A 26,757-nucleotide genomic window follows, 5' to 3' on the forward strand; every position below is an offset into this window, starting at 1 on the left:
ATAAGTCTATCATTGGGTAATTATTTACGGAAGTAGTTTTTAAGTATTCTTTTGCAGAAGTATAATTACTCATATGTTTACTTCAGGCAATATGAGTGTAGACAATAAGACACCAGTAAATAATTACATAGAAGGCGTAGGTGTTCCCCTTTGTTAAATACTAGCACTTTTCCATTTGGTGGAGATGAATATTTACGAGTGCAGTGTATTTTATTTCATTGGGGAGCATGCGCAGTCTGTGTATATCTTTACTAGGATATCGTATACCCTGCATTACTGTCTATTACTAATATTTTAAATCGGGAACGTAGTATTTTACTAAATGTGTAAAACAGTAATTTAATACAAATTGTATATATTACTTGAATGAAATACAGTCAAGTATTATAGTCCTATTTAGTATATTTTCGAAATCTTTCCACCTTTGTTTTGTATATATTCGTATTAACACGTTTATGAATAACAAAAATGTTTTCATACGATAGTATAATTCATGTGCTTACGCAACTACTTAAATACCAATTAGGATGTATTGCTTTTGCCTCACCGATAATAATCTAAAAAGGTAGGTTAATGTATTATGTTTAGTTACATCACAGTTTAACTATAGAATATCAGTGCTTTCATATATTATGTGAAGGAAAAGGGGGGTAATTTATAAGCGCTGGTTTTCAGTAGCTTTGCTAGTATATTTGTTCAATTTGAGTTATCGTGTTGAAGTAAATTTAAAAAAAAAAACTTTTATTTTTGAAAAATGATATTCCATTTAAATATAAACTTTGTGTGGCCTATGCGTTCAGTATAAAGTAAAACTTTAGGAAGTATTTTGTCTATAGTCCTTGAAAGAGTTATAACCTAAATACCTATAGTTATAACTCAATATGGTCAAAGTCATGGTCATAGGTTCTATTCATAATAAAAACTTGAACCCATTATTCTTTTAAAATACAAAGACTAAGATCTCTTCCACATATCATTATAATGATGTTGAAAATATCAACAAATTGTGAAACATTAACATGCCTATGTTCTAGTTTAGGAAGATTTTATAGAAAGTGAAAAGTAGAGCAAAGGCTTTATGTGAGAAATATGGCAGGTGTAGTGTATAAAGTGGAGTGTTAGGATATTGATATGATATTCATTGGGAAAACAGAAAAGAACTTAAGGAGAGAATAAAACCACACAGGGATGATGCGAGAGTTAGGAGGGAAAGCAATTACATATACAAACATGTTAAAGAAACGGGGCATAATATAGAGGGAAGGTGTGCAAGGGCTGGAAAGTAAGAATAAACAAATAATAATGAACCCGAAGGAAGCACAAAAGAAAAAGAAATAAAAAGTGACAAATTAATGAACTAGACAAGTAAACTGTTAATACATGAGCTTTACAACAAATTATTGCAAACAGTTGAAGGAAAAGGTTAGACACTTTACATGCAATTTATATCCACATATTTAATAGTTGTATTTTATATGGTTTTATATATTGTTACAATTTTGTTATTCCTATATGTATTTTAATAATGTTATCAGTATTTTTATATTTTATATCAATTATATTTAGTATAGTTTCGTTTCTTTCAAATTATATCTCATACGCATGAAGGGAGAAGTAACAGAAACTTATTGAGGCAATCGCTCAATTATAAAGAATGGTGGATTACAGATATTTGGTAAAGATGAGCAAAAGTGGAAGGGTAATAAGTCAGGGTGGGGGCCGACAGATCAAGTCTGAGGAACTAAAACTTACGTGGCTTTCCATACAAACAATGTATTTTACTACTTTCATTTCTATGCTATGAATATATTTCTTTCAGTTAGTGTCTGATGAAAAAAAAATGTTTAGTTGTCGAAACCGTTAGTCTATACTGTAGTCTAAATAAATAACTTTATACACTATAGTCAGAAGTGATAATTATTTCTTTAACATATAAGTATTTACAGGCTAAGTTAGATAAGTATTCTCGTTCCTTTCTGACAAGGAGGAAGGCACACAAGTGTTATAGACTGTTAGGAACCTTAGAAGAATGGTAGAAAAACAAAATTCCCATCCACGTTGGTGGGGGAATATTTAGGGTTATATAGGTAAGGGTATAATATTACATTGAAAAGACAATTAAATTTTGAACAGGGTACACTCATTGGATGCGTTTATTATGACACCGTACTCCTACCCGGCGTGAGTCTTTTCAGTACATTTTGTGTCGACTACACCTTTATGGATGATAATGCGTCACTGTGGAACTGGACAATATTTTTCAGAAGGACTATCCAACATGTTTCCAGTACTTGAATCCAATTAGCGTACGGGGAAGATGTCTTGCAGAAAGATCAGATACACCAAGGACAATCCGATATTTGTCAACAGCATTGGTGACGGAATATAACTCCATACCACAAAAACCATTAGCAGCATGATAGCTGGTTGCAAAGCATGTAACGTGGCCCGTGGTTACTAAATATTCTTCTAAGGACCAGTTTCGTAATTCTACCATGTCAAGATGGCGTCATTAGTTGCTGTTACCATATTGTAAGTAATTCTTTAAGTACAAAAGTGCCACTATTGTGTATATAATCACTTGTTATTTCGTTGTTTCCTATATTAACCTCGCCGTGGCCGGTCCCAAGCCCGTACTGAGAAAGGGGGAGGGACCCCTTGGTATGGCCGGGTCACATGCCTTGTGGTGGCTCGGTAACCGTCAGAGGGAGATAGGGTTTCGGGAGCAGCGTGAAAACACGCTTTACTCTTGTCCATCCAGTGCTAAAAGCTGGCAACGATTACTTAGTTGTCGGTGCAAATCAGGATAATAACCTACCGGCGGAGGTGAGGCTTGCCTATCCTCCGAAATGGGCGACTAACTCGTGCCATTGGATCTGGGAGAATACGTGTGACCCCATCACGTCCTCAGTGGGGTAGGTAGTTTAGACTGCCGTACCTACCGGCGGGGGCGAGCCCTTGGGCATCCCTCGAAATGGGCAATTAAGCCGTGCCCTTGGGTCCGGGAGATAAGGCTACGTAGTGCCCCAACACGTATGAAAAAGTGGGTAGCTGGTGTGCCCTGGGTGGGCGGATCCAGTGCCCTACGGGGAGGATGATCTAAGTTGTCCTCAAAGAGAGAGCTATGCGTTCTCTTGGGTCCGGGATGGGATACTCAGTATCCTAACGCATACTCGTACCTCAGGAGTGCTGAGAAAGTGGGTCGCTCCTTCGTCCCAGGCTTACACATTCACTGGGTGCAGGGGCACACGACCCTACCAGGGGAGCCGACGTTCCTAAATTACCATTGTCTTTAAAGGTAGACAGTCTACATCAGCCATTGGGTCTGGTAATGTACAGTCTACCTCTACCGTAATAAGAGGTAGTTCCGTATTGCTTGAATGGCCCTACCAGGGGAGGGGAGTTTCGGATTCCAGCCTGTGAGGAGGCCAAACGGAGGTGGGGGAGGGGCCAATCCCAGGAATCTGGGCAACGGTTCTGAACCTGCTTAAGGGAGGAAACTGTGTGGGATATGGGCCGCCACCAAACTCAAATGGTGACTTAACACGTACCATTGGGTCCGGGATGAGATACGTGAGTATCTCGACGTTTGCGTGGTACCTCTACACGACAAGGCGGTTGCCAGTTGAACGATAGAGGTAAGCATGGCCGGGATTGAACAAGCCCCCTCGGGCATTGCCTGGGGCCCCGGATTTGGGTTGGACTCTGCTGGGCTGTGGTCATACCCTGGGTTTCGGTACTATGCGGGAGCTAATCCCAGGAATCTGGGTAACGGTGATCGTATGGTAGAGGTGAGCTTGCCTTGAAACGCTCGGGCGGCATGACTGCAGAGCATGGTAGGACTGACTCGCTAGCAATGTGCCTCAACCAGTAGGTTAACTGGTAGGCACTCAGGACTTCGGTCTGGCCGCGCAGTGGGCGTATCCTACTCCTTCAGAGAATAGGGGTTACATCGCTTCGGCGAGTCAGAATTAGGGGACAAATTCTAACGGTGCAGTTCGTGCACGAGAAATCAATAGCGTATATTGAGGAACTACGGGCGGGGTACATTACATTCTTGCGGAACGCGTCCATTAAATAGACCGAACGGTCGCGGGCATGCTCTTCATGCATGCAGTTAAGCGTGGCATAGTAGACAACTAGCGAACAATGTTTCCTATATTATACTTTAGGATTTTCTGTGTGGTGTTTGAAGTATGGTTTAAATGATCTACGCAATTTTGCAGTGACATTGCGTTTGGAACTAACTTTCGTTTTAAGTTTTGCAAAGCAATTTATAACAGTGTACAAAATGCTTTTCGTCTCTTATTTCATTTCATCTGAATGTATAATCGAATTTTGAGTACATAGTTACTTCAAATCTTCAAATCTTTCATTTTCAAAGGGATTCAGATATGAATCTTACTATCTAGAAATTCTTAATGTTTGTTTAATCTTTTCTAGCAATGCAAAAAAAGTCTTTATATGGTTTATACAGGGCATCGTTACCTTCTAAGTTATGTATATAATTGTCTTTACCTATTCAATGGGTTTTCGCTTTCATGCTGCAGAAGGTAAATTAATGTGTAATTTTCAGGAAAATATATCTTTTGCATTAACATTATTTCCTTTTCTTTTATTTGTTGATGATAACTTCGCACGTAATACCAAATTTCTGCTCGCTCACATTCATATTCTCTAGATAATGACAAGTATTCTTCCGATTGAGTTTTACGAAATAACACAATAAGTATCTAATACCTTCCTTTCGTAAGTAAATAGATAAACAAACCGCAAAATAAATATTTACTTTAGTTTCCAGCTGCGTTCCGTACTCACAATTCACAGTTTGTCCTGAATATTTTAATGTCTTCTTTCTTTAGAGAACACTGTAAGAGCATTTCAAAAACTGAAAGCAAAAATAATTTCAGAATGTGGAAAAAGGTTTGAGATTTTGAATATAACTTAAGAATTTATCATATTAGATATCCTGTAAATAATATATTTGTAAATTTTAGATTCAAAGAAATCTTAAATCTGTTTCAACTTTCACTATTGATCTTTTGATATATATATACATATATATTCTAGTAATAAAAATATTTAAATATAAAATTACATACAAGCTTTCAATTTTGAGGTAAACATGGAGACTTTCTGTAAACCAAAGATAAGAGACAGAAAAGAATTATTCTTATTCCTTACCTTGCGACTAACATAATACGAAACAGTGATAAGGATGTTATAAATATCAAACACTCGAATCGTTCTGCTTTGTTATTTTTCATTGCTCCTCAACTGGAATGTAACTACTATATTCCTTGACTGTGATCCATGGCATTCAGTGTGCTATGAATATATTCTTTAGAAGCAAAAACTAAACGGATTAGACAGTACTCTTTCAAAACTAGAAATCCTAATATAAATTTAATGCTTTATGTAGTAATACTTAAATGTTCTCGAAGAAAGTTAAACCTTAATGTTGGGATATAAATCTGTTAAGAATACTTGTATAGATGTGTTGAGAACAGACAGGTAAGTTTGATAGTTTAAAACATATATTAGCAATTATACATTTACAATATCTTGAAACAACCATGTTTATAGCATGCAGCGTTCTAAGCATAAATGTTACGTGATATCAACAGTTAGGATCTATTGTATTGTTCCCATATCGTAAACAAAATTGTGAGTATATTATTTCTGATATATTAATATTAAAATGTCCATTAACATTCATGATAACATGACATCAAACTGAATTATTATTATATCTAACTATACTATATGATAGTACAAGGGTTAATTCATTATTATTTCAGCTTGTAAAAGCTGCAAAATATGTAAAATGCACAACATTTCTAGTAGAGGTTTTGCAATATCTAGGACTTAAATTGTTTAAGTAGTTTAGTATGAATATTATTATCTGCTTTTAATTTTATACTCTAGATATACCTGTATAGGTATACTAATTTATTCAGTGCTATGCTAATTTGAATACACATTTCACCCTTCGATATATGAAATAAAGCGAAAATTGGGAATCAATTAACGTTAAGTACATTTATCATTTGGGGTTTAAATTTAGAAGTTAACTGTGATTTCTGTTACTATGCTTTATGTTAGTAGCTTTGCAGCAATGCTTTCGTGATTTTTTTCTTATATTTCATCTTACACGTAATCTAATATATCAGAAATGACATCTAGTGGAGATTTTAGGCTATTTGATGCAATGTTTTGACCATACCAATTGTATCATAAACCTTAACCATTTTACGTTCTTTTCGGAGAGGTCATCAATAAGTCCCTCCGCTGACGTGAAACAGTTGCTGGTATGAAGAATGGACTGCGAAGAGACGGAAATTAATCTCAGGTAATGTGTACCGAGCTGCTATTTGGCTGCACAAAGGGAAGCCCGAGATTGCATACTAGACGTATGATCAATTTAAAGGTAAGATGAGGGTAGCTTTATAGGATAACATCGTTCTGCAATAAACGAAGTTACAAATGAGGTCTACAGAAGATAGTTCTGATGAAAGTGTGGTGCACTAATTATATGCAAAACAATATCTAAACTTGAGGGAGGACCTTATACTCTATATTGAAATTAGATTATAAGGGCAAATAAATTACATATTATCCTAAGTAGTTTCCCAGCGTCGTGATACTAAATTCCAGAAAATCTTCCTATGTTATTAATTTAATAAAGTACTAATGAGATGGGTTAACGAAGAAATGAAAGAATTAACACCAAAATGTATAAGAAAATAAAACGGAAACTTTAATTGGCACAATTGGATTAGTATATACATATTATCGTACAGAAGGATAACAAATAGAAATGAAAATGAAATCTTTGTTTTACGTCCCACATTATGCCAGTTAGGCTAAAGGAGACGGTGATGATGAGTAATGAATGAAATGGCGGAATGAAGAAAGTGGGAGGAAACGGGAGAACCCAGAGAAAACCCACGCACACCGTGTTTGTCCACCTAACAAATCGAATTGTTTACAACTAACGAAGAAAAAATGTTACATTAAACACTTTCCTAATAAAGTATACAACTTGTTGATATAAGAAAGTATTGAAGAAACAAAACAAATATGTATCGAATTACCAACAGTCATAATTTTCTAACACGTTGCTATTTACATAACCTTTTTAACTCTTGGATGCATAAGTGGGGTCTCTTGTACCCCATGCTGTTTTTTCTTGTTTCACATCTCCCTTGTCATATGGCACAGGAAATCCAAATTTGATGACTCTTATTCCTACAATATTTTCTTCTTTCATGTAAAGGCATTTCTAAAATTTCTTTCGAATGTCTGAAAAACAGTCGATTTTAATCGATACCCTCATTTTCCATGCATCTAAGGGTTAAATATATTTTGATATTATACAGTTTAAGTGTTTTCAAGTCGAACAATGTTTTATACTACAAACTTTCTGCATTGTAAAGTAAGATCAAAGTTTTCTCTCTAACATCACAGAATAACGGCGAGCACGATATATATATATATATATATATATATATATATATATATATATATATATATATATATATATCGGGTGTTCTAAAAATGGCGCGAACGGATCACAGGGTACTATTCTACAGGCCGAAATAAATCTAAAATGTTATATGATGGTTTGCTCTCCGGCGCCTGCTTCAACCGCTATGGGGAATAAAAATTTCACAATGTGGCAACGTCGCAGATATACTTGGATCCATTAGTATTAATTTACGAATACAAAAAGCAGTTGAATCCATTGCTACGCTAATAAGTGATGCTAGTGCTAAGCTGCCATCTGGAAAGAATCGATATAACTGTATGATAGGTTGGTAGATCTAATCTATGGTTCTTTATTTGCGACGTTGCCAATATACAATGCAACCAGCAGTTTGGGATAGTTGAACTTCATAACCTGACGCGATGCACAAATAATTGTTACACCAAAATGAAGCTTTGTTCATGCATATATTTCTAAAGTAGAAAACAATGATTGAAGTACACTAGGAACCAGACAGTGTTGCCAGATGTAACCAAAGGTGTAAATCAAGTATTTTTCTTTCTTTTTTTTTTTTTGCAAGACATGTAAACTGACTTATAACTCGTAAGTATGGATGGTCTGTCGTTAATTTTCAGTTTGTTTAGTTGGAGTAGCTCGTACACTATGAAGTAGAAAAAATAACTTTTCATTTCCACCAATAACTAATCTGCTGAGCCCTGTGTAAGGAGGAACTAGGGAAATCGTAATTTTCATAAATCAATACTGTAAATTGACAACATTGCTGATGTTTCAGTGTATCAACAGGTTGAAACATGCGAAATGAAGATAAATAAGAAGAAAACCAAAGTGATAAAGTATAAGAAAGCAAGACAGAAAGGTTACAACGTATGACTAGAGGGAAAAAATTGGGGACCTTCTCTTACTTAATACATCTAATATTCTCGGAGAGAGAGTGAAAAAGGCGTAAGTTTATGAAACGCGTAGGCCAAATAAGCATTCAATAGGAAAAGAGGTTTGCTAACATCAAGAAATGTGTCTTTGAACGTTCGGAAATGATTTATTTAGATATTGTAGTGTAGAGCGTGTCGTAGTTTGGATCAGAGATATGTACATTGAGAAAAACTGAAATATTCAAACTGGAAGCACTTCAAATGTTTTGTTGGCGCAGAATGCTGCCAATGTCATGGAACAAAAGGAAAAGAAATGAAGACGTACTAAAAGAAGCTAATGAAGGATGACAGATGATTAAGATAACAGGAAAAAGAAGAAACAGTTTGGTTGGTCATCTTTTTCGGCACTCCATTTGGATCACTATGTTTATAGAGGTATAGGCAGAGTAAAAACCAGGAGGAGGAAGGCCACGGACAGAATATCTAGATGCAGTTACGAATAGGAGACCTTAGCAATGGATAAAACTGCTCTCCCAACCGTGAGAGAAGTTTCAAAATGCCCATGTTTGCCACCAACCTATGGTTGAGATAAGAAGGAAGAAGAAATAACTGCTTATTAAAAAGTTAACCAAGAAGGTTCTGTCGCTTTTTGTAGAATCTGTGTTCAATTGTCCCTCACACCGTGAGATTAATGGAGATAAGATGAAGGTCAGTTGTTGGTGTGCATATACCCAATATACTACCTGGTTATGGCAGTTCAGTTACACCGTGAACTTGCGTAAGGACAGAGTGAACATGAAAAATGAGACTTTCACAGAGTGTCATAAGGGCGTGTAAGCCATACGAGTTCAAACTGGGATGAAATGCCTCTTTAGCGGGGCGGAAGATATGCCAGGTCTTTGGTGAGGGTGTTATAACTACGCTAACCGGCAGTGGTGGTTTAACAAGTTTAAGAACAGTGACTAATCTCTCGAAGACACATCATGTTCAAGATGACCAACATATGTACAAAACAAATATATTCAGACAGAAAATTAGGCGAAGAGTGGCCAGACATATGAGGAACTGAGACTACAATTCATTGTGAGTGGGTAAACCATTCGGCAGCACCTCTATCAACTTAAGTCGATGCTTCCCACATGATTTGACTTTAGGCCAGAACGCAACAGGAACCTGTGTCTCTCTGCTGTCTCGTCAAGGAGGGGGCCGTTTCTGGACAGGGTGTTGACATGTGATGAGAAGTTGATCCTGTACGAAGCTCCACGGCGCCGTCATCATTGATTAGCATCCCATGAACCGGATCCAAAACAGCCGAAACCAGCGCTGAACGAGAAGAAAGACGTCCTGTGTGTTTAGTGGACTGCTCGTGCATAGGGAACTTTTACGAGGTAATCACAGCATTAATACAACTGTATACTGTCAGCAGTTGAGCCGTGTTCAAGAAAAACTCAAAACGCTTCAGTCAGCACTTCTGAATTCTACAGAGTCTTCCTGTTTCAGGACAAAGCTAAGCCCCAGGTGACACCATTTTACTATTGCATTCGACACTATTACATTCGACACCATTGCATTTGACATACTTCTCGGACATTGCGCGGTCTGATTATCATCTGTTCCTTGGAAAATCACCTTCGACGGCGCCAGTTCAAATTCCAAGTAGGGGTGCAAATTGCATGCACTATCTTCATCGCTTCACTGCCTGCCAGGTGCTACCGTGATGGAATCCATGGCTTTCCTGAACGTTGGCATAAGGTCGTTGATGCTGATTGGAATTACTTTTTATTTTTCAGTTACGTGTTAGGAGACATATCGATGTTCGATGGTGATGGCTGAAAATGCGACAAAACTTTGTTGGTTATCTTTATAAACATATACTTTGAAGACCAACGTGAATAATGATATTTTTCTCCAATTCATTCTGTAATTATTCTTAGTTTCGCAGTTCTTAATGCACACGTTCTTTGCGCTGTAGTTGCTACTTCCCTTTATGCTGTATAACACAACAACACTAACGAAGTCCTTGTCAATATTTATTTTCTGTACCCTTTCTCAATATATTTTCTTACTGAGACAACTACCAACTAAACGCAGTGTACAATGACCTTTGACAACTGATCTAACGTAATTGGAAAATACTTTCTTTACAAACTCAGACGATATTCTCGTTTACTGACACTTAAATTTTCCTATTACGTGAGGATAATTACGAATAATTATTTGCTACTATTTAGTCCATGATGAGCACCGTATTTGAAAAATACGGGTTTAATTTTTAAGGTAATTTTTATCATAGAAAATGTTGACATGGTGCGCTCTCAACGCAACAACTTGAACAACATATATGAAGTAAGTCTATCCAAAAAAGAGGGTTGACTTTCTGGTCAATTAAATACGTCCCTGATCTTCATATCAGAAGATAATTTTGTACTTGAAAAAGAGAAGTGAGAACATTGTTGCATTTCCAGACCATATGAAAGAACAGCATCTGGAGAGCAATGAGAACATCAAAATGGGAAATGAAATAGTGGTGAAAGGACTGAACAGTGGTAGACCAATTGTTTGCGTAGATCAGACACGGCGCTGAAAATGCTCTTGATCCACTGGTTACCCAGCCAACAATGATATTCAGTAAGATGTTATGTCTATATTCATATTCAAAACCTAACAGTGACATATAGAATAATGGCGGCGAAAGGTGCATCTGCAACACGATAACAGAGAATACCACACTAGTAGACACAATCATGTGACTTTTGAGATCAGCTGGATTTCACGTTATATTCTGTCATATGAGGATTTGTCTGATTCCTATTTCCTCTGATTTGTCCCCCTTCTAGTTATGCACTTTTGGTAAGGTCCCCTTTCAGAGTTTACACATACAGCCCTTGGCTCCATTTGGACATATTATGCATTTTCGTATTTCTTTCCAAGTATGTGCTTATATTTTGGACCAAAAGACCGATTTTATTTACGTGTTTTCGTTCAAACATATGGTCTTGTGTATACAATTTTTCACATTGTACAAGGGCGAAGGAACGAAATATGCCCATAACTTTTACGCCCTTATACAAATTGTAAGTGAATAGTGTTATATATACTTATATATACTCATGCACAAGTCGTTAAGATATTGATTTGTGTAATAAACTTATGTTTAGATTGCGTTCGTAGTCCGATGCAAAAGTTCTAACATAGTAGCTTTACGTAATTATTTGTTGAAAATATTTAGACCACAACGAAAGAAATAATGTTATACTAGATCCATTGTACAAAATACTGATTCAATATTTCCCTAATACAAATGAGCACATACATAAAAATGCAATAAATCTGAAAATGTATGTCCATGGACAGTTGAAATATTATGTTTTACCAATGGAAGGATTTCATATATATCCGCGACAATATCAAGAGATACAGGCAGTAGTATAACCACAGGGAAGCAAGGGGTTCGTCAGACATCAATATTATATCCATGCAAAATATAGTGGAAATTATACATATTGTAATATCGCACGTGCTTATGTGAAGAAACACCCAACTTTTACTACTATTTATAAACCACAAACACGTGCACTTTACTATGAAGTGCTACAGCTGCAGACGTGGGGAACAGCAGGGCCACCGCATCACCGGGGTCGCATGTATAACCGGAAGGATTTCATAGACAATCATCGATTTCGATTGGTCAAATTCCCTTTCTTGCCTTGCAGTGGAGCCTAGAAAGTACCTCACCCAAATCCAGAACCTTAGCTAGCAGTCAAGCTATGGTTCTTTTTCCTTCTGGTTTGCAGTGGAGCCTTCGTAAAACTTTACCTCTCTTTCAGCTTGCAGTGAAGCAGAGTGATATTGCTAATCACAATCCGGTCTAGTTTCCAGTGGAGCGCGGAGAGATTCCTAATCACAACCCGGCCTAGTTTGCAATGGGGATTTGACGCGATCTCTAACCTCTTTCTCTTTGCAGTGGAGCAGCATGTGTCCTACACCACCTCACGTATTTCGCTCCTAAGAAATCCTTCCCAAGATTGTTACACCGAGGGGGGACCTATTCCAACCTAATATTAGAAAAGTTGCGTTATTGTAGAATTTTTCTAAAATATTGTTTATAGAGGATTTTATATTTTTAACGAAATGGCAGTGGGAAACAATTTCAGACTGTAACTTTCTCCAGCTACTCGTGTATAAGCAAAACTATAAAATATCCATCAATGACATTGATACTTGCCCTTCGAAACGAAAAATTGTAATTGCACCCCTGGATGCAGCGGGGAAGTGAACGCAAGCGTGCCAGAGTAAACCAGAATCTCACTGATCGAACATAGTGTACAAATGAGTGAAGAGGTCGAGGATATTCCGATTTTTCACTATTTGTAAGAAATTCCCTTCATTTTTGCTGCCTCTTTCAATTTCCCGTTTTGTGGAAAATTTCCCGCCAACGTCCAATAATGGTAAAACAGTTTACAAAGCAACGCGTGATCATAAAACAGCTGCATCTCAGTGAGCAATGGTCCGAACACAGCATAAAATCTACATAGAAATCGTATGGGTTGAAATCAACAAAGAAGGACTTAAGTGTAAAATCTTTATAGGTGTCTAATTTAAACACCTGCGGCGATTATGTTAATTATATATGCAAACATAATAAACTTAATACAAGTCATGCAGTATGAATAGTTTAGATAATAAACTTTACATTTATATATTGTACTGTTACCGTTTACATTGTTTCACGATATAGTAGTACATACTGTCATTTTTTGATAGGAGAATATTATAAAATTTCGAACAAAAAGTGAAAGATTTATTATTGCAAATTCTTTCAATGCGACGTATCTTATATTACGGGTCTTTTTCCAACTACGTAATTCGCGTTTATCTATTCTGCATCATTTTGAAACATAAATTAAATAATATCACATCAGGTAATGAAACAATCACAAAAAGGGCATTAAATTAAACATTTTCTTCGATGAATAACATAAGTTTTAATGTTTATACCAGTCGTAACATGTAGACAACTAGATGTGTAGAAAATATGTCTTTTATATTTGTCTTTACACAATAAAATTATTTTGCCTCCTTTGTTCTCTTATGACATTCTTTCAGAACAATGTGTTCATTTGGTTATCTTTTCTGCTGCTCATATGTTCGATGTATAAACAAATTAATATGTAGATGCTGAAAGGAATATTACCATAAATGCAAGTATAAATATTATTACTAAACTTATTATTAAACAGTAACTGTAATATTTGACCTTAATAATTCTAAACATATAAGCTAAACAAATGTACACATTTTTATCTATAAATGAAAGAATTCTCTTTATTTAAGATATTAAAATAGTAATGTTCTAGTCAGTAACATATTTATAGCAAAAAATGTAGCAAACACATTGTAGCGGAAACGAAAAGGAACAAAAATTATGAACATTTTCATATTATTAGCTCTCTTGGGATTGATGCAACCTAGTAAAGGTACAGTGAATATCTTAGACAAATTCTTTAGAATATTTTGACTACTAATCGTACTCTATAAAATGTGTAGTTTGAAACGATATGGTTGATATGACATTAATTCTGTTTAATTAATTGCGGACTTAATTTGTATTTTTCTTGTCATTTATTAATAATAAACGATTATTCAATGCATTGGGTTGTAGGCATAACATTTTGATTAATGTTGTGGTCGTATAGGCAAGACATGTCAAAGTTTTCTCAATATGCCATTTCATCATACGTAATTGCAATGAGACATGATAATATTATGTCTGAAATTTAATATAAGTAGTATACTTTCTTTAGAATATTGTATAAACCATATTCAACCCTACTGTTTAATAATTACGTTTCTTATATTGTGAATTGTTCCCTTATTTAATAGTTATGTAAAGAACTTTAATCTAAAGGAAATTTCATTTTTTGCCTCAGTTTGAATGGGAATGAAGTAAATATTAATTGTTGATTGCTATGGAAGAAGCATAATATAATGGACATAGCACTATACATTGACCGTATTTACTTATTTTGACATACCTAATATTATAATATACAAGTGTAATAGTATGTTTGACATAGACATTCTTATGCAGCTGCATTGCAATAATATTAATTAAAATCGAAAACGTGATTTATACAAATATGAATACTTGCTTGAAAAATACCCGACAGGTCCAGTAGAACCCTATGTAAAAGTGAAATTTCATTAATTGTACATACCATACAATTGTTGATGATTAATAGAAATTTTATATACGATAATAAAATTGTTTACTTAATATGGACAGATTTTTTCATATACAATGTTGTGTTTAAAAATTGATCATAATTATGAAGTGCTTAATTTAGGCAATATGTATGACTGAATTTACGATTTTCAATGCAAGTCCTGTAACATTGATTTCAGAATTGGGAAATGAATAATTTAGGCGTAATTCATAGTAAGTTTTGAATATCTGGCATATTTTTGTAATTTAATTTAGTTGTACCAAATTTCACAAAATTAAATCCCCACGTTAAGCGGGTTTGCATATCCAGGCTCCTAACTATGAAAACATTTACGCTGTCCAACCTCAATCATTTCACGAATTCAACCTGTTTTACGCATGTTATTAGGACAATATCGATTGTGATTTATTCTAAAATACTTTTATACATTGCAAGAGCTGTAACGTGCAAATATTTGCTGAGAACTCATACTAGTAGCACTGCGCATGTGCCAGTCAATTTCCATAAAAGAGCATAATTAACCCTGATACTTTCTATAATATTTACGAAAGAACGTGTAATAGAATCTATATCAACAACATACATAATTCATCAAAGTGACGAAAACGTGTTCATGTAACAAATTAATAGATATATTATATCAAAGTAAATTAGTTTTAAATTTTAGACAATAGAAAATGTTATTCTGTAATAAGAACTACTACTCGAAGCCTTTGCTAAAGTTACTAGTTGTTACCATAGCCGAGTGTTCTAAGGCGTTCGGCTTGTAAAGCACCATTCGAACTTACTTCGAGTCCCCGCCGGATACAACGCTTTTTTCTCTCTTTTTTTCACCTGTTCTCGATATTTCTGTCTGTATTCCTGTCGGATTCGATTAAATAGAATTTCGAATAGAGACCAATATATATGATAAATAATCATTTATTTGCGAGTCTGCACTCGTACAATATACATTTTCGAGACTTTGATTTTGGAAATGAAGTGTATATAATACTGAATAGTAAAAATAGTAAAATAAAAAATATTCGTATAAATATTGATTAATTAATTAGTGTTAAACATGGCTTTCCACTTAGGATTATATAGAGAGGACTTACTTCTAAGTGCAATCCGAAACCAAATATTTGAGTTTTAATCTGACCCAAAGTTGGTAACTTACAGGATAATTTATACATGATTGGTATTGTAATTTTTATGCTTTTATTATAATCCTCTACAAGTTATGATTTTACCAATTCTAAATGTAGAACGAGAAACAAGTGTAATATTATATTTGTTACGAAAAGCTTTTAAGCAATGATGCTTTCAGGACGTGATCTGAGGGAGAATTTGAGACCCCTCTCGAGCTAAGAAGTTTCCGCCTTGGGGACCATATACTCGATCGTGCTCAATGTGGACTACCAATGTTTGCCCTCCATCCACATATTGAAATTCCCCCCGAGGATAATTTTCTGAAGTCACCACTGTTTATAAATAGTTTTTCGTTACAAATCATAGGATAATAGAGTAGTGAGTATACTTTGTTTTTTAGCTATGAATTTGAGATTCGCAATTCATATAATGTTCCGTTCTAATCGAATATGAAACAAAGGAAGTTTTCAATGAGTTACTCAAAGAAATATTTTCAGCCTCCGGATGAAAATAGGAAGACACTTAAAAAAGAAACAACTTGCTACCGGGTTTGAACTCACAAACATGTGATTGATAGTGTATCGACCCAAACCATTCGACCTTTTTGTATACCTTTGCACACCTTCTTTTGCCCTTTTGTTATAGCAGTTTACTGTTCCATACTCGCTTTTGTTTATTCCGATACTACTATGAGTTCTCAGCAAATATTTGCATGTTACAGCTCTTGCAATGTATAAAAGTGTTTTTAGAATAAATCACAATCGATATTTTGTCCTAATAACATACGTACAACAGGTTGAATTCGTGAAATGATTGAGGTTGGACTGAGCGTAAATGTTTTCATAGTTAGGAGCCTGGATATGCAAACCCGCTTAACGTGGGGATTTAATTTTGTGAAATTTGGTACAACTAAATTAAATTACAAAAATAAGCCAGATATTCAAAAATTACTATGAATTACGCCTAAATTATTCATTTCCCATATATGCAGGGGAAAACCAAAAAAATCTAAAAACACTTCATAGAAAACACGTAAGTTTGGCCCTTCACTGTACAACACGTGATGCGATTGCTGATCGTTTTTTTGTTTTCAATGTTCATGTGGACCTTCTTTTTCTGTCAGCAGTAACCAGTTCACCTGTGAGTGTCGTGGCGTGAAAGTGGTACGATAAAATGGGCGATCTGACAGACTTCCAAAGAGGTATGATCGTTGGTGCCCATCTGCTTGGAGCTTCAGTGGCAACAGTGGCGAACATTGTGTGGGTATCGAAAGGCACTGTGTCCAATGTCACGATTCATGGGCAAACGACGTCTGCAAAGCACAACACTGGTCGGAAGACAATCCTGACAGATAGGGACCGGAGGTCATTAAAACAGATTGTAGCAGCTGAAAAGAAGACCACTGCACTGAAAATTACGTCTGAACTCAATTCCGGCCTACAGAACTCGGTTTAATCGAAAACAGTGCTTCGGGAACTTCTTAAAATGAAAATTCATGGCAGGACCGCTATCACCAAACCCTTGATCACAACAGTAAATGCGAAGAGGCATATCCAATAGTGCAAGGACCACAAGGCCTGACCTCATGAGCAGTGGAAACACGTAATGTGGTCCGATGAATCGACCTTCACCTTGTTTCCAACAACCGGTCGTGTTTACGTATGGAGAACACCGTCGCAGGCCTATGATACAGACTGGCTGCTCCCAACTATAAAGCATGGGTTGGTTCTGTTACAGTATGGGCAGTGATATCTTGTTTTTTTTTGCAGGTCTCATCATAGCCCTGCATGGATAGCTACAAATGCTGTCGAATTCATAGTTTCGGTGTCGCTTAGGTAAATAACGTAACTTTCAAGTCCGCATATATCCAATTAAGCTCCTATTAGCAGCGAAGGTGATTACATAGGGACGAAAAATATCGAAATCAACTGATATTAGTCTCGAATCGTAAGTTCTCGTCGTCGCTAAGTTAACTAGTAGCCGTTGTAATTGCATTTAGGACCATATTCAGCCCCAGCGGTGGTAATACTCATTGTGCTCATCTAGAAGTACAAGTGGCTGACATCAAAATGTTAAAAAAGAACGATGTTTATGTCGAATAAATGATTTTGTGTGTCGCTAAGATAAAGAGTGTCATTCAAAATGCCATCTAGGTTAGAGTCCCCATTAGCACCCTGAAGGATATGTAAAATTGTGACGTGAAAATAATTAAGAATTGGTATTGTTGTTGTCGAATGCATAGCTTTCTGGGTGTCCAAGTTAATCGGGAATAGTTCTGATGACCTTTAAGTTTAAATACATCTTTAATTGGAGTAAGATACCGCAGCATATCTATAAAGCAGAGTCGAATGGAGTAACATATGCAATTATTCATAACGACGGATATTAGAGTAGAGTCCACAATTTCGTTAACACCTAGAAAATAGCAACGTTTCTGAACAAACATGTCAGTTGAGTTTTGAATTTACAGTGGCAGCGTCGAAGGCGTTTCTCGCATAGCTCTAGATATTTTAATGTTCGTGTATAAATGTATATATCAGCGTAACTTCAGAATGTGTGGAGCAACTTTTACCAAACGTGGAAGACACATTTCATTCAATCTAGGAAAAAATATTGTGGTATTATGGTACCCCATGTTATGGAAGTTGGGAGGTGTAACATGTAAAAAGAAAGTAAAACGACTAATGTTAGTATGTTATAAATAGTTTTCTTGGTCGTTGACATCAATAGTCATGCTCTGGATTGTGTTTACATCCAAATCCATCCCCATTTTCACAGGATTAGGCCTAAGAGAGCAGAATCCCAAAAATGTAAAAAATTACTGAAATATTTGTCGGGTTCATAGTTTGCGGGTTCGAGAAAGCGTTTCTAATAATTTTGTAAGGTAGTTTGTGGAAAGTCCAAGATGGTCTTTCTAATCACGTCAATTTCTGACCGTGAGATGAAATGACCGTCCCAACTGGTATATGCAGCAAGTCAACCTTCGCAATCGAGAAAAAAATTGTGTGGATATATGTTTCTTTTTTTAAATGAAATAAGACATGTTAAAATCAAGGATGGAGTGAGTTAGCGGGCCGGTGGATCAGTGGGTCAAAGAGGTGAGGATTTGTGAGCGGGTCAGTTGATCAAAGATTATCAGAACGTGACGCACTGCGACCTATCACTCACCGCGACTCACATTGACCCACTGTCGCACCGACCCATTCTGCTCAATGCATTGTAGATAGAATCTTCTAAACACTGGTGAATTTTCCCATGTTATACTATCAAGACCTCCATTTATCTTCTTTTTCATTTGTTTCTAATAAAAAAAGTAGTTCAGCTACTTTTGGATTTTTATATTTGCACTTGTAATAACAGCAAAAGGAGGTAATACTTGGCTTCTGAGATGCAACCCTTGAACTTTTTTTTTAGAGGAGCTAACTACTGGAAAAAATATTTTTGATTCAATTGCAATATATGAATTACTAGGTATTATACAAAAAAGAATTGAAAGTAACTATGTGATCATCACGGTGAAATTTCAAAGTCAAATAAAATGATTTTTGGTATATAGTTAGGAAAAATCAAAACTGGGAAGTTACCATACGCGTATCGCTTTCATTATAATCCATATACTTAGTAGGGGGAGTCGGGACCCGAATTTTGGCGAAAAATTTATTATCTGAGAAGCCGCTTAACTTAGGAAGCAGAAATGCAGTATATTAACACTCTATTAAAAATAAACAGAGCATGTCCTAGCATTTTAAAGAAAAATTCTCTTTCATAGGTGGGGACAGTTTCTATATATTGGAAATTGGTTGTGTTGATTTGTAAAAATAATCGAAAACGATTGATATAAGTTGGGAAACAAATTAAGCAACAATAATATCATACCAATTGCTGAAGCTTGTGTTTAATATATGGAGCGTTTCAGAGGATAAAACAATCAAGCCATAAAGTTGCGAGAAAAATTGACATAAAATTTGAACTGTTATCTTAACTACATGGGAATTTCAATTTTATACTAGATGCTTAATTATGTAGAAAATTTTAGTTTTTTTTTACGTTATTCTACCTCGATTTGAGACTTTTAAATTTCAGCATATTTTTTACTGAAAAATATCTGTAAGCCAACAAAGAAGTAATTATATATGACAAATCTCAATTCATTATAATTTGGAAGGTGAAAAACATTTTACAATTGTATATCGCAAAGATCAGATCCATCGATAACAGAGCTGTGACCGTAAAAATTCAAACTCCGGTGTTTGACAATTTAACAGTCTTGTTTTATTGCAAGTGTAAACTCTTTATTCAGTTGAGAGGATGGCGTGGATCATGGGTCAGAGATAACGACGATTAGTTTTTGGGCCGGAGTTCGTCACAATGGGTCAGAGTGGTTCATAGTTAGTGGTGGGTCAGAGTGTCCATGGGTCACGGTGGGTGGTGGATCAATGAAGGGTTGTGGCTCAGTGGATCTCGGATGAAGTTTCCATTAACCCACGCCATGTGTGTTTTAAATTGTACTAAAAAGAAGAGGCTCTGAAGGTACATGCCGGTGATTTTGCTAATTTTGTACATAGATAGTACCCCACAAGAAAGCAAAAAATCTGAAACGGCTCACTGTTCCATCTCATAGAACTCGAGATATGGAGGTTTTGTCTGATTGTCTAAATTAATACCGGAATGATTTATTCCTCTAGAAACGAAATTTTCTTCATCATGTCCGTGACAAAGTCAGATCACTCGCGTAATAATCATAAGATTGATTGTAAGCACCAACCTCGGCTTACTTAGTTTTTTGTGTTTTCTAGACTAACCTGAATATAAAAAAAAACCCTCATATAGGCGATTCTACCTATTTTTGAGGGAGTAATATTGAGGTTTATTTGCGTTTCGTCGCGTCTCTCGCACTGGTGGTATAATTTTCGAAATGGAAATGGAGCCACTGTGAATCGTCGCTTTGGACCAGCCAACTTCTGGTGAGAGATCAATAATTGCCCATTGGTGGTTCACCAATGCTTACGACTGGGAGGCGTTCTATATTAAAAATAAAAGAATAAATAAGCATGGTATACATGAAGTCCGTTGGCACCCTTAAAAGTTTGAAACGCTGAAACACATGGCAAAAACGGAAATCACGTATTTTATCATTGCAAAGGTACCCCTTATCAAGTTAAAACAGTTTCACCCAAGGTCCCCAGGAGGGTTCCACGAAGGGTACAACTCAAAATGTGAAAATGGCAAGGGGATTCAACTAGTATTTCACTTAAAAGTATTGCTAAAAGAAAGAAATGGAAAGAGCCTCGAGTCTCTATGATAAACTTGTGCAAAATAGCGAGAACATTTGTCTTATTATTGCAAAAGTATAATGCATAAGGTAAGTGCTCCATTGTAGACTTATTACACCACTAATGTTAAATTCTACGTTAGGCTGTTTTGTTATTTATGCTAAAGGTCAGGGTAATTATGAAACATGAAGTTAATGGTAGGATACAGAAATGGAAGTAATACTGGTGCACCAGTGAGGACACGGCTACCCTTTACCTAGCCAAGTACTTGAAAAGATAAAAGAAAAAAAACAAATTGTGGATATTGTCAAAGCATATACCGAACTATCTCTTGTACTGGTAAACAAACCCATATTGCTCCAGCATTCCTTCCATCTTTATATTCTACCATTCAGAGGGGGAGATCAAAAATGCAGATACAAAATTCCAAAACTAATGAAGAATGTACTTGCTTTGGTGAGTAATGAAGTGAAGGGTTTGATTATAGAAGAAATTCTTGGTTTAAGATTTAAAAAAAAAAAATACTCAAATTAAAGCACTATATGTGGGATGCAGAATTTAACGGTAAGTTTCCTAAACAAAAATGATGTAAAAATCTATAGGACTGAATATATAAAGAACTCACTTTTTACTAATATAAAGTCTGTTTGTTTGGAAAGAGTGTTACAAGATGAATATAATTAGAAGTTATAAGCATGATAAATGCAAGGTGACCGTACACATCAGATTTACATCCGGTACTTGTACAAGTATGATTAACTCAAATGCAATTGATATATTCTTCATACGAAACAAATTTGGTTTGTCTGAAATTAGTAAGTTGCGGAAATAAATATTTCTTTCACCGTCAACAATAATAACGCTAGGGACTGTTGCTTAATAATATTTATGGTCAAATTACATCGCTACTCCTATTTTGTAACTTTCCGCCTCAATATAATACAATACTATTATCCTGATAAAATTAATTGAATTTTCGCTCTGAAAGACAAAGCGAAATGTCCGAAATATATCATTTCGTTTAGTAAGGTACGTTATTATCACTTTACAATGAAAATAAGGTTCCCTGTTTCCTCTAACTACAGATATATTTTTGCCTCACCTAGGAAATTCGTCACGTATTCACATAATGCTTCCATCCTTGAAATTTATAGGTAATCATAATTTTTTTACAATAATTAAATATTTTAAATTCATTAATGCATTTCGTCCTCAACCTGAAAAATGTTTCCATTTCTCTATTTGCAGAATTTAACAAAAGTCCTTTAGATTCTCGATTTATAATGGAAGGAACACCTGCGATATCATATGAATTCAAATTTGTGGTATGTAATATAAATGAGGCGATACATGCATGGCTCTTTTGTATAATAAGCGTTCCTTATGACTTAATAACAAGTTTTATATAGAACATCCAAGAAATATATATATATATATATATATATATATATATATATATATATATATATATATATATATATATATATATAATTTAGATATGTTTAAATGAATAGCAAAGTAAAGTCCGGGTAGGAATATTTTTGTCCACAAGCTTTCTCGTCGAAAATGGCCTGAAAGAAGGAGATGTGTTGTCGCCATTATTATTTAAATTTGTTCTGGAATGCGCTATAAGGAAAATCAAAGATAGCAACCAGGGCCTAGAGTTGAACGGTATTCATCAGGTTATGGCATATGCTGATGACGTAAATTAAATAGGGAATGATAAGATAACAATAGAAAGAAATGCTGAGATCTTATTAAACGCTTGCAGGGACATGGGTTTAGAAATAAATGCAGAGAAAAATAAATACATGGAAGTGCGTCGGGACCGTAATACGGTAAATTATAGATGCGTTAAAATATTAAATAATACTTTTCATAAAGTGGATAGTTTCAAATATGTAGGATCAGTATCAACAGAGGAAAGTCATATTTACGAAAAAATTAAATGTCGACTAAAAGCAGAGAATTCGTGTTACTATTCGGTTCAAAATCTCCTGTTGTCGCGAATTCTATCGAGGAATGTGAAGCTTAAAATATACAAAACGATAATCATGCCTGTTGTTCTGTATGGTTGCGAACAATGGTCACTTACTCTGAGGGAAAAACATAGACTGAAAGTATTTGAGAACAAGATCCTGAGACGAATATTCGGCCCCAAGAAGAACGGGAATGGGGAATGGCTGAAACTTCATAACGAGGAACTACATAATTTATACCATTTACCCAACATTGTTAGGGTCGTCAAGTCTAGGAGGCTTAGGTGAGCGGGTCATGTAGCTAGAATGGAAGAAAGTTGAAACGCTTTCAAAGTCTTGACTGGAAGACCAATCGGAAAACGACCATTAGGAAGACCTAGGCGCAGATGGGAGGACAATATTAAGATATATCTCGCAGAGATTGCAATACAAAGTAGAAACTGGATGCAGTTAGCTAAGGATAGAAGTCAGTGAAGAGCTTTTGTGAACGAGTCATTGAACCTCCGATTTCCGTAGGTCATAATGAACTGGTTCCCTTATGTTTTTGAAAAACAAAGCGAATGTGTTTGGAATACAAAATACTATTTAGGTGTGTTAAATTTGTAGTTTTAAAGGACTTTGATCAATAAGATTTACTTCAGTGCTACATAGCATTATGGTTTTTAATATAGATTTTCCTTGTTATAATAATGCTATCAGATATTTTAAATTTAACAGGTAATTGTTACAAACTATAAGCATGTTTTGACAGCGTTGTATCGTTCTAGCATATTATATATATATATATATATATATATATATATATATATATATATATATATATATATATATATATATATATGATGAAGTGCATATTTCTTTGTTGAGTGCGTGTACTTTGTCTATGCAATCAATGCTCGGATCTATTTTTCCTTTTAATAGCAAATGTGATTATTAACCGTCATAAAAGTTATATTATAGCAAGAGTAACAGCAAGTCGCACTTTGTATCTTGATTATTTCTCACTATCATTTTTACTCTTGGTCACTCTATCCAACTGTCTCAGTTGAAAACGGTAAGTGATGAACTGAGATAAAAAAAAAAAACAAAAACAAAAAAAAAACAGGAATAATACTTGTGTCTTAAAGATTTGAAACGTATTCAGAAGAGACTTCTTGGTTCAATTAACAGCTTTCTATAATTTAGGTTAGTAATACACTAAAGAATGCAGTGTCCAAAAAGAATAATGGCCAAGACAGGGCAACGTACTCAAAAATCCAATTTAACATTAATGTATTATTCTATACATTCTTAATAAAAACACTTCCCTTGTAGTCTTCGAATATCGAACGTATTAGAGTTCCACGCATAAGAGGTGAAAACGAATCTATATATATATAAAATTGGAAATCACTATGTTTGTGACTCTAAATCTCCTGAACCGCCCGACCGATCTCGATCAAATTTGTAACATGAATGAAGTTGACACTAGGCTGGTTTTAGGCTGGTCACTTCGATGGTAGAACTGAGAGATGGGGAGAGGGGGTATATAAAAATAAATAAAACTTAATAACTTCTGAACCACTCTGAAAGTGACTAATTTGTAACTTAACAAATCTTGAAGTATCCTACCGATTTCAATGATATTTTCAAGATACATGAGCTTCAGATCTGGAAATACTTTTTGTAATTTCACTTTAACGGTTGATCCCTTGGGATGGGAGGGGAGGGGAGGGGAGAGAAAGTATAAATGAAAACTAATAAAACCTAATAACTTTTGAACCACCCAACTAATCTGGATCAAATTTGCAATATATATAAATGGTCTAAAATGACCAATATTAGTATCGAATCCATGGTTTTCGGGATCGCCGAGATGATTAGTGATCTTTACGATACTGTTAAAATCGATGCCATTAGAACATATTTCACGGGTGCTAACCACACGAGATAAGGAGCTATGCTTTAAATTTTCATTTCAACCCAGCGAGATTGTTAATATATGCTAGTATTAGTATAAAATGAGGTGAAAGCAATAAACTGTGTTAGGTTTACAATAATATATAGTGAAAACTCCGGGCGTTCATGTTTTAATTCAGACATAGCAAAACGCATACCCTAAACGGTAGTATAGGTAAACAACACAATGAGTTACTTAACCACTGTATCACAGGATAAAACAAAATAATAAACGCGTGACGCTGAGCACAATGGTGACAATTAATTAAATCAAACTAATCTAAATGATAAACGATGGTGAAAAAGAATTACAAACAACCCTCTAAGCAAGCATAACTGTCACTATTAACTCATATAAATATCAAAGAAATTTTAGAGAGGTCTTTTTATTACGTACTATTTTTATTCTAAACAATCATAATAGAAAAGAAGTGAAAACAGGTAATGTATTAGGAAATCTTTTTACTTGGACATAGAGGACATTCTGACGTTTCAACCATTCATTAATATATAGTTTTTGTTGAACAAGGTAAGTGTCTTAGTTTCATTATTAAAAAGCAGGTGATTCGTAAGAGAAAAATTATACATGACAATGTGAGATACGCGAAGAGTAAATAGTAATACTGGTAACGAAGCAGTGAATGCCCATCGAGCTACTTCTTGTAAAAGAAATAAATTATCTCGATATATTATACAAAATGATTTCAACTAATGAAAATATATCCTTAAGTGAAACTTTGCCTGCGTAATCACAAATTAAATGTAATGAAGAAGATTGCCGGACTATTTCAATGTAAATATATGGAAGTCGATTTGAATTGTAACAGAGAAAGCCAATTAGAGTGTCGTAAAGTGTAGTTACATATGATAAGATTAAGATTGATACGGGAAAGAGGAAGGATCCTATTGCTAACCTCTTTTATCTGGGTCTAGAAACAAAAAAGAAATGAGCTCTCTAGTTGAGAATAACAAAAATATTACTTATGTAATACAGATTTTTTTACCACTTTTATGGAAGACGAATAACAAATAGATATTATACGAAAACGTCCTTGTGCAGGTAACTCCATTTATTCTTTCTTTTATGCATAAAACTTCCTAGAATGATCTGCATAGAAAATTTTATTACAACAAATTGAAGCAAACCTTAATCTCGAAAGATATAACCGTTCCTCTCCAATGTCTAAATATGGAAAGTTCCTCTCCAATGTCTCACCATAGATTTTGGAGAAGGTATCTCCAAATGGTTCAATAGAAGGAATAAAACTTTTCGTTACAATATATTAGGGAATAAATAACAATTTGTATTTTCGTTTATCAAATCATGGTCTTAGCTGTGAGGATTGATAAACTGTATTACTCTTGAGGTTGTCCAATTCCTATGTTAGGGGATAATCGGAGATTCAGTCGAGAAGATGATTTGTCATTTTGATCCCGTTAGGGCGAATGATCAGTTAGGATTGACTGCAGCATTACTGATGTATATCTGTAGACGCCATATGTTGCAAATGCTATTGATATTAAAGGAGAAGACAGAGAGAGTATATATTAATATATATAAGACATTGTTGACAGCATATAAGACAAGAATATTGAGCTCGCTTGTCTTACGTGAAGTTTTTTCTCATAAAAACATGAATCACATACTGCTTTATTGCTTGCATTCTGTGTTATAATTGTTTTACTTCCTTTAAACATAACAATGATTTTGTTATATGCAGAAAAATATTACATGCAGATTCTACGGAGACTTATGGATAGATGTCTTCTTTCATGTAAGCGCAAGTAACCTCAACATATACACAATATATACAATTACTCTTGGAATTC

The 26,757-nt window shown here is 35.0% G+C and overlaps 1 protein-coding gene across 3 annotated transcripts in view; it reads left to right on the top strand.

Annotated features, from left to right (window-relative positions):
• The first annotated feature begins 5,251 nt into the window (after window positions 1–5,251).
• The window catches only part of LOC145683517 (trypsin-like), a 73,965-nt gene continuing 52,459 nt past the window's right edge, over window positions 5,252–26,757 (top strand). The window contains exons 1-4 of one of the 3 annotated variants that reach the window (XM_081754859.1): window positions 5,252–5,514; window positions 6,270–6,352; window positions 13,486–13,580; window positions 22,259–22,335. In XM_081754859.1, the coding sequence (XP_081610985.1) occupies window positions 22,294–22,335 (42 nt within the window). In that variant the 5' untranslated portion in view covers window positions 5,252–5,514; window positions 6,270–6,352; window positions 13,486–13,580; window positions 22,259–22,293. Of the gene's footprint in view, window positions 5,515–6,269; window positions 6,353–13,485; window positions 13,581–13,678; window positions 13,857–22,258; window positions 22,336–26,757 lie in introns of those variants that run through there. The other 2 variants (XM_081754858.1, XM_081754857.1) reach the window with 2 other exon arrangements.

The sequence above is a fragment of the Thermobia domestica genome, chromosome 4 (genome assembly GCF_964235325.1).
Source record: "Thermobia domestica chromosome 4, izTheDome1.hap1.1, whole genome shotgun sequence".
In the NCBI taxonomy this organism is placed as follows: domain Eukaryota; kingdom Metazoa; phylum Arthropoda; class Insecta; order Zygentoma; family Lepismatidae; genus Thermobia; species Thermobia domestica.